The sequence below is a fragment of the Aegilops tauschii genome, chromosome 6 (genome assembly GCF_002575655.3).
Source record: "Aegilops tauschii subsp. strangulata cultivar AL8/78 chromosome 6, Aet v6.0, whole genome shotgun sequence".
In the NCBI taxonomy this organism is placed as follows: domain Eukaryota; kingdom Viridiplantae; phylum Streptophyta; class Magnoliopsida; order Poales; family Poaceae; genus Aegilops; species Aegilops tauschii.
Genome location: NC_053040.3, coordinates 457,501,105 through 457,510,656, shown reverse-complemented (window position 1 = coordinate 457,510,656; position 9,552 = coordinate 457,501,105). Strand labels below are relative to the sequence as shown.

The window sequence follows — 9,552 nt, the reverse complement described above, 5'->3', positions numbered from 1 at the left end:
GCCATGTTCCACTGAACACTGGTTTTCTCGATCTCGTGCAGAAACGGAACCTGCTGATGGAGGATCAGGGGTCTGCAGACTGAACTTACTACCGTACGAAAGCAGAAACACACGGCAGAGATTAGTGCAAGCAATTGCTGTTCTTCTAAATAAAATCACAGACTGAAGAAATCACAAACAGCATCAATGCATCATTAGTCTAAATCGCATCTCAGTTTGCATTCCGATCAATCAGCACTAGAACTCGCAGACAAAATGCAAATTGGCCAGGCATGGCTGCGTTCAGTTCAGAAGAGTAGAAAAGCCAACATCTGTCAAATCATCACTGTGGATACGGATACACAACCACAACTTCCACATTCTACATAGATATCAGCTTGCAAAAGCAACAACCAAGGATCCAACAAAGCGTTGGCAATCATCTAGTGCACAACTACTACTACCACTACTTGAGAGAGATAAGCAGAGTCAACAGCAGCCAACTACAACAAGGCGACGCATTCAGATTCAGCCTAGGAGGAGGTGAACTTGGTGACGGCCTTGGTGCCCTCGGAGACGGCGTGCTTGGCGAGCTCGCCGGGGAGGACGAGGCGGACGGAGGTATGGATCTCCCGGGAGGTGATGGTGGGCTTCTTGTTGTACCTCGCCAGCTTGGCCGACTCCCCGGCGAGCTTCTCGAAGATGTCGTTGATGAAGGAGTTCATGATGGACATGGCCTTGGAGGAGATGCCCACGTCCGGGTGCACCTGCTTCAGCACCTTGAAGATGTAGATCTTGTACGTCTCCACGCCCTTCTTGGCCTTGCTGCCCTTCTTCCGGCCCCGAGTCTTGCCCTCGCCGCCGGCGCCCTCCTTGGCCGCCGTCTTGCCCGCCGGCACCCGCTTCTCGGCCTTGGGCTTCTTGCCTGCCGGGGTCTTCTCCGCCGCCTTCTCGACCTTGCTCTCGGCGGCCGGCTTCTTGTCTGCCTTGGGGGCCATGGCTGCTGCTGCTTCGGAGGTGGGAGAGGGAGCGGGGGTGTTTCGCTGGGAGGTGGGGAATTGCTGATGCGAATGGATGCGGGGGCGGAGGAAGTATATAGCGGGGAGGAGGTGCGCGCTGATTGGTGGAGAGGCCGGTGCCTCGGATCGATGACGTGGGCGAGATGGTGGGCAACACGAAATTTTCTCCGTGGCTGGCGGGAACTTTGCAGTTTCGGCACACAAAAACAGAATTTAGAAACATAAGGCTTTACTACACCTTTTGTATTCTTTTTCGGATGCAATGCCATATACTGTATTAAAAAAATAGCTATTACTTCTCTCGCAACAATGTTACTCATGCGACTCGGAAAAAATACTATGTTACTTGTGGCCTGGCGGTAGTGGCCCGAGAGGCCACAGTCTACAACCTCGATTCAGGTACTTCCCCTCCTTCACCTAAAAAAAAAGGTACTTCCCCTCCCTTCCCTCGCCATTCGGGTTTTGGGTTCTCGATCCTCAAACGATTCCCCTAAAGCACTTGTCTGATCTCGCCACATACGGTGTGATGGTGTTCCAGGACGAGTGTGGACCTTGCTTGGAACATATTGCGGTCATCGGGGCTAAGGAGATCTCTGAAGGTACCCTCGCGTTGACTCATGCTCAGGCAGGACATGAGCCCCCTGGGCCCTCAGACTCGGTTGCATCCATGCATAGAGAGCATGAATCTACTAGTGGCGTCCCCTCGACGACCCGGGGGGTGGGCTCCTATCGCCGTGACCTCCCAGTTGGGGAGCGTGGGAGGCCTCCGAATGCGCATGATGAGTCTAAATTTGCATTAGTGTTTACCTTTAGTTTCTATGTTGTAGTCGTAGGATTGTCAGATTTTTTTACCTCGTGCGCACACCCTTTTGATTGATTTCATCGTGATCTTAACCAACGACGGGATCTAAAACATTAGAGAGAACACTGATATGTGGGTGAAAATCAATGTTATTTGACGTGATGGAAACCTATCATAAAGAGAAGTGGCATCCAGGAGAGAAAGACAACGCTTGGTACGAGCGCGACCGCTCGTACCATAGCTCGTACTAGGTAGTTTCGCCTCCGCGGACCGACTATTTCACCACGGCGGATTCGACACAAATCGGAGTTATGGAGATTTCGGCATCAACCATCACCATCACCATCTCCTATTCATCTCTTTGTAATGTCGGACCCTGGGTGAAAAGCTATGGGTATTACTTATTTTTAGAATAGAAACACGTGTAACTTTATTCATACTCAAAACAATTACAAGTACACTGATTTGGACCTAACATTCAAGAAAATACAAAGTAACTCCTAACTAAGGATTATAATGAAATCTCTTAAAAAGACCTTCTTCACGGCGCCAATCTCTGCTCGAAGAAATACTCCAAAGACTTCGGTAAAGAGGCTGCAATTGGACTGGAACAACGAGGTTGTCACTCCTTCACCCACACGGACACTACCAATAATGGTTTTTGAAAGCGCCTTGAGTCGCCCATCCAAAAAGATGGGAAGCCTTGATCGATGAACCTACTTGGGACAGGGATGATCCCCTAGAAATGCAGGTCGTCGAATCACTGTATCTTCACCATGGTGTCGATGAAAGATTTCACCTCCACAAAGAACTAGACCAACAAAAAAGGCTTGACACAGCAACATAAACTCATCAGATCTGAATAATTGGATCTGCGAGGACAGAAAACTCTTTAATCTCATGGCACCATCAAAAGAACGAGATGAAATTTATTCTCACAAAACTATAATAATCACTAGACAATGGCGAAGGACATAAATATCTTGAAGATCCGAGGTCTCCCCCACCTCTCAGGGCTAAGATGGCAGCTGGAGGCGAGGGAACCTAAATTTCTCCGATGACGACGGCGGCGGCACGAGAAACACTAACAATGAAAGGCCGTTTGCTTATGTGTATTGCTTTAATCGTTCATCCATGTTTACCATTATTATTTTTGTGATGTTTGCCGTCTCTATGCCCAAGTACTACCTCTAGTTTTCAAGGATATGGAGGAACTCTAGTATGTTTAGAGCAACTCCAACGGGCCGACTCAAACGGATGGCGTTTTTGTCCGCTTTTTGTCCGTTTGGGTCGGCCGCCCGCCCACCGTCCGCCCTGTTTTAATTTTGGGTCGGCAGTGCGCCCAACGGGCGACCCATTTCATGACCGTGCGCGCTTTAGATCATGCCAGCGGCCATGCTGTCGCCTTGGTTTTGGCGCTCCAGCGCGCGGGAAAGGTTCGCGCGCGCGGGGAAAAGCGGCGTAGCGCATGCTGGTTTTGGCGCTCCAGCGCGCGGGAAAGGTTCGCGCGCGCGCCGCGGCCGGCGCTCGTTATAAGAAGGCGCCTCATCCACACTCTGTCCGTCGCCCACTCATCTCGCCCCCCTCTCACTAGCCTCACCGCCTCTGCGCCACCATGTCGATGCGCTGCCTGGGTGCTTCGGATTTTCCGGAGTCCGCGAGCGCCGCTCCGGCGGCTTCTCCTCCGAGATCTGGTTTTGCGAGAAACGCCTCATCCTCGGCACCTTCGACACCACAGAGGAGGCGGCCCGCGCGCACGACGCGGCGGCGTGGCGCCTCCTGAGGCCTCGTCGGGAGATGAATTTTCCCGACGTGTCGAGCCAGCGGGCGCAGGATCTCGCGCCTCTCCCGCGGCTTTTTACCGACGAGGATCGTCGTGTCCACCGGAGGCGGCAGCGTCGCCTCGTCATCGCCGAGATGTACGTGGAAGCCATGGTGGTGTGGCGCGAACGCTTCCCGCAGGACATCGCCGACGAGCGCCAGTTCTACAAGCAAAGGAGGTTGGAGAGGGACGCGAGGAGAACGGAGCGAGCCGCCTATCGGGAGGACAAGCGTTCGCGGAAGCAGGCCGCTCAATTGAAACTGAAGTTACGAGAAACGTCGGGTTGGGACTTCGAAGACGAGCAGCATGCTGACGCCTATATTCAGACGTCGGAGGAGGACATTACCGAGTCGAAGTCGGAAAGCGACGAGTAGTTGGTCTTTTCTTTTATCTGTGTACGCTAGAACTATCTTTTTATCGGGAAAAATGGCCGGCGTCGTCGGCGACGAAGCAGGCGGACGATGGTGTGCTATTTGATGTGGAGAGGCCAGTCCAATGTGCCACCGACCAACGGGCCCGGTGAGAAAAGAGGGCGAGCGCGCGCGCGTCCGTCTTGTGTCCGCGCCGATGCAAATCTGGCTCAAAAATGGGCCAGGAATGGGTCGGCAGGCGGACAAAAGCGGACGCGTGTCTGTTTGGGTCGGCCCGTTGGGCCGACTTTTCTGTCCGAGCCAACCCAAACGGACGGCCGCGGACGAAATAGGTCCCCCATTGAAGTTGCTCTTAGGTGTCGAAAGCCGATTGTATATAGAATCCTCTTTTGCATACTCGAGTTAATATTCTTCAGGAATGTTTGTGTAAGTGTGATGTTCATAGAATAGGCGCATTTGGTGTTTTGTCCGAACGGATAGTCGGTTATAGTTCAAGTGGGTTATCACGCACTGGCAGTGGTGGTACTTGATGATGATAAGAGCATCTCCAACACACGTCCTACGTAGTCGCGCGCTAATTTTTTTTTACAGCGTCAAAATAGCGTTTTAGCGCCGGATGACCGAGTATCTTCAGCAGACGCCCAGAAATATACTGCCCAATTAGCAACAGTAGCATCTTCAACAGGCGCCCAAAATTAACCACGCGCGCCTGTACCTAGCTCGCCGCCCGTGGCCTGCTTGCCGCCATGGTCATGGCCATTCCCCGCCGCCCGTGGCCCTGGCCGCGCTCCGCCCCGCTGTGGCCTGCTCGCCTCGTCATGCCGTGGCCGCGCTCCGCCCCGTGGTGGCCGCGCCACCCGTGGCCGTGGCCGCGGCCCGCCCCGCCACCGTCGTGGCCGTGGTCCGCGCCCCGCCCCGCCACCGTCGTCGTGGCCGTGGTAGTGGCCGCGCCCGCGCGGTGCCGCTCGTGGTCATGGCCGTGGTCCGCGCCCCGCCCCGCCACCGTCATCGTGGCCGTGGCCGCGCCCGCGCGGTGCCGCTCGTGGCCGTGGCCCGCGTCCCGACCCGCCGCCGTCGTGGCCGCGCCCGCGCCCTGCCGTGGCCACGCCCGCGCCTCGCCCCGCCGCCGTCGTGGCCGCGCCCGCGCCTGCGCTCCTCCCGGCCCGCCGCCGCTGTGGCCGTGGCCGCGCCTGCGCTCCTCCCCGCCCCGCCGACGCGGTGGCCGTGGCCGCGGTCCGCCCCGCCCGTGGCCGGCTGGCGCGCACATGCGAGGAGGCCGGCGGGGGCGCACGCGAGGAGGCCAACAGCGGCTGTGGCGCACGTGAGAAGTTCAGCGCGTTGGAGCTCATGCGCTAAATATACGACTTGCGATTCAGTTTCGTCCGGCGCGCTGAACACTTTTTACAGCGTGCTCTATTATGCAGCGTCCGCTGGAGTGCTATTTTCAACTCCGCGCGCGCTAAACTTGTGAATTTTTGGACACGACGCTAATATTGGGCGTCTGTTGGAGATGCTCTAAAGTGACAATTCAATGGCTTGCCTTGCAAGGAGTGTGACCCATCCACAACATGCTCTACGATACCTCAGGGGCGGTTATGCGGCTTTAAGAAAGTGAGATTAGCCCAACTTATGTAGATTATATATATATATTATGCAGTTTGGTTGCAAAAATCATGGCAAAGCATTTGAATTAAGTTAGAGATGCGAATTTTAAATAACTTTGACACATAATTTGCTAAAAACACAGTCCATGTTTCTAGATTTATTTCAACCTTTCCGGCGATGTTCGTTTGGTGAGAGTCACATCGACTATGATGACTTCATCAATCTCAAGATATTGAGATTCATAGGGATGAGTGCGTTGCATTCATAGGGGTGAGTGTATGCGCATATACGTTAACATATGATTTTATACCATGTTAAGTTCGTAAAGATATAGAAATGCACACGCCTTTTTAGAATTAAAAAATATGTAACCAGCCAACACCATTGGATAAAGCCTTGTTGCAGATCTTTGGAACCACAATGCACGTATTTTTATATTATTATGTATAAACACCGCCCATGTTAACTCTGTCTATGTTGTCTCAACATAGCCGGTCCCAAGCCCGGGTAAAGGAGGAGGGTTGTGATAGGCTTGGCGAGCCAACGTAAAAACTCAGCCACTCTTATGGAGATGAAACCCAAAAGATTTTCGTTGGGGCGTAACCCTCTCAGCGACGCGCCACATCGGAACTCGGGTGTGGTGGCAAATGGGCAAGCGCCGGGCCGTCACCTCCCAGGTGGCGCGCCATATCTTGATCTGGGTACGGTGGCAAGTGAGCGAGGATCGGGTCGTCGCATCCTTAGTGGCGCGCTACATCGGCGCCCGGATGTAGTGGAAAATGAGCAAGGGTCTTCGCATTTGACTCGACGAGTGCGAAGGGTAAGAAAACTAGCCGAGCCTAGGAGGATTCGTTTAGGTAGCTGGAACGTAGGGTCTCTGACAGGGAAGCTTCTAGAGCTAGTTGATGCAGCGGTGAGGAAAAGGTGTTGATATTCTTTGCGTCCAAGAAACCAAATGGAGAGGACAGAAAGCGAAGGAGGTGGAGGATACCGCTTCAAGGGGGACGGCTGCAAACAGAAATGGCATAGGCATCTTGATCAACAAGAGCCTCAAGTATGAGTGGTAGACGTCAAGAGACGTGGGGACCGGATTAACCTGGTCAAGCTGGTAGTTGAGGACTTGGTTCTCAATGTTATCAGCGTGTATGCCCCGCAAGTAGGCCACAATGAGAAAACCAAGAGAGAGTTCTGGGAAGGCCTGAAAGACATGGTTAGGAGTGTACCGATTGGTGAGAATCTCTTCATAGAAGGAGACCTCAATGGCCACGTGGGTACATCTAACACAGGTTTTGAAGGGGCGCATGGGGGCTTTGGCTATGGCATCAGGAATCAAGAAGGAGAAGATGTCTTAAGTTTTGCTCTAGCCTACGACATGATTGTAGCTAACACCCTCCTTAGAAAGAGAGAATAACATATGGTGACTTCTAGTAGTGGCCAACACTCTAGCCAGATTGATTTCATCCTCTCGAGAAGAGAAGATAGGCGTGCGTGCCTAGACTGTAAGGTGATACCTGGAGAGAGTGTTGTACCCCAACATAAGCTGGTGGTTGCTGACTTCCGCTTTCGGATTCGTGTCCAGCGGGATAAGCGTGCCAAAGTCGCTAGAACGAAGTGGTGGAAGCTCAAGGGGGAGGTAGCTCAGGCGTTCAAGGAGAGGGTCATTAAGGATGTCCCTTGGGAGGAAGGAGGGGATGCGGACAATGTGTGGATGAAGATGGCGACTTGCATTTGTAAGGTGGCCTCGGAGGAGTTTGGAGTGTCCAGGGGAAGGAGAAGCGAAGATAAGGATACCTGATGGTGGAATGATGATGTCCAGAAGGCGATTAAAGAGAAGAAAGATTGCTCCAGACGCCTATACCTGGATAGGAGTGCATACAACATAGAGAAGTACAAGATGGCGAAGAAGGCCGCAAAGCGAGCTGTTAGTGAAGCAAGGGGTCGGGCATATGAGGACCACTACCAACGGTTAGGCACGAAGGAAGGCAAAAGGGACATCTATAAGATGGCCAAGATCCGAGAGAGGAACACGAGGGATATTGGCCAAGTCAAATGCATCAAGGACGGAGCAGACCAACTCTTGGTGAAGGACGAGGAGATTAGGCATAAATGGCGGGAGTACTTCGACGAGCTGTTCAATGGGGAGAATGAGAGTTCTACCATTGAACTGGACGACTCCTTTGATGAGACCAGCGTGCGTTTTGTGCGGCGAATCCAGGAGTCTGAGGTCAAGGAGGCTTTAAAAAGGATGAAAGGAGGCAAGGCGATGGGCCCTGATTGTATCCCCATTGATGTGTGGAAAGGTCTCGGGGACATAGCGATAGTATGGCTAACCAAGCTTTTCAACCTCATTTTTCGGGCAAACAAGATGCAAGAAGAATGAAGACGGAGTATATTAGTACCAATCTTCAAGAACAAGGGGGATGTTCAAAGTTGTATTAATTACCGTGGAATTAAGATGACGAGCCATACAATGAAGCTATGGGAAAGAGTCATTGAGCACAGCTTAAGAAGAATGACAAGCGTGACCAAAAATCAGTTTGGTTTCATGCCTGGGAGGTCGACCATGGAAGCCATTTTCTTGGTACGACAACTTATGGAGAGACATAGGGAGCAAAAGAAGGACTTGCATGTGGTGTTCATTGACTTAGAGAAGGTCTATGATAAGATACCGCGAAATGTCATCTGGTGGGCCTTGGAGAAACACAAAGTCCCAGCAAAGTACATTACCCTCATCAAGGACATGTACGATAATGTTGTGACAAGTGTTCGAACAAGTGATGTCGACACTGATGACTTCCCGATTAAGATAGGACTGCATTAGGGGTCAGCTTTGAGCCCTTATCTTTTTACATTGATGATGGATGAGGCCACGAGGGATATACAAGGAGATATCCCATGGTGTATGCTCTTTGTGGATAGTTGACGATAGTCAGACGGAAGTAAATATGAAGTTAGAGTTATGGAGACAAACCTTGAAATCAAAAGGGTTTAGGCTTAGTAGCACTAAAACCGAGTACATGATGTGCGGTTTCAGTACTACTAGGTGTGAGGAGGAGGAGGTTAGCCTTGATGGCCAAGTGGTACCTCAGAAGGACACCTTTCGATATTTGGGTTCAATGTTGCAGGAGGATGGGGGTATTGATGAAGTAGTGAACCATCGAATCAAAGCCGGATGGATAAAGTGGCGCCAAACTTCTGGCATTCTCTGTGACACAAAAGCTAAAAGGCAAGTTCTACAGGACGACGGTTCGACCTGCAATGTTGTATGGCGTTGAGTGTTAGCCGACTAAAAGGCGACATTTTCAACAGTTAGGTGTGGCGGAGATGCGTATGTTGAGATGGATGCGTGGCCACACGAGGAAGGACCGCATATTCAGCGCAGGCCTCCAGTGCATAGCGAACGGCTAAAGCGTGCGAAGAATGTCAAGAGAGGGCGGGGTAGACCGAATTTGATATGAGAGGGGTCCGTTATGAGAGACCTGAAGGATTGAAGTATCACCAAAGAGCTAGCTATGGACAAGGGTGCATGAAAGCTTACTATCCATGTGCCAAAGCCATGAATTGGTTGCTGAATCTTATGGGTTTCACCTAGCCTACACCAACTTGTTTGGGACTAAAGGCTTTGTTGCTGTTGTTGTATAAACACCAAATGGTTACCAGATACAGTTTTTCCAGAAATCCTAGTTTCTTGCCAGGGGCTAAAAATACATGCACAGGGGGCATGGAAACGTGCTGACAACCTCCTAGAGGCTAGCTAACAGCTAATCTTCGGGGAGACGATAAGCACAAAGTACATGAGACTCGTTAGTCTAACATACAGTGGCGTTCAACAATTTCCATAAAAGGCATTTTAATCTTCCCAAACGAACAAGTTCTCGCGCTCGTCAGTGCCAAGCCAATTAAACCACTTCCACCAATCATCAAAAGGGCATATAAACATGCATAAAAGAGGAG

The 9,552-nt window shown here is 51.8% G+C and overlaps 1 protein-coding gene across 1 annotated transcript; it reads right to left on the bottom strand.

Annotated features, from left to right (window-relative positions):
• Positions 1 to 296: 296 nt before the first annotated feature.
• LOC109749264 (histone H2B.2-like) lies at positions 297 to 1,055 on the bottom strand. The gene has a single exon (XM_020308231.4). The coding sequence runs from the start codon at positions 975 to 977 to the stop codon at positions 513 to 515; it is 465 nt and encodes a 154-aa protein (XP_020163820.1). The 5' UTR covers positions 978 to 1,055; the 3' UTR covers positions 297 to 512.
• Positions 1,056 to 9,552: the final 8,497 nt, after the last annotated feature.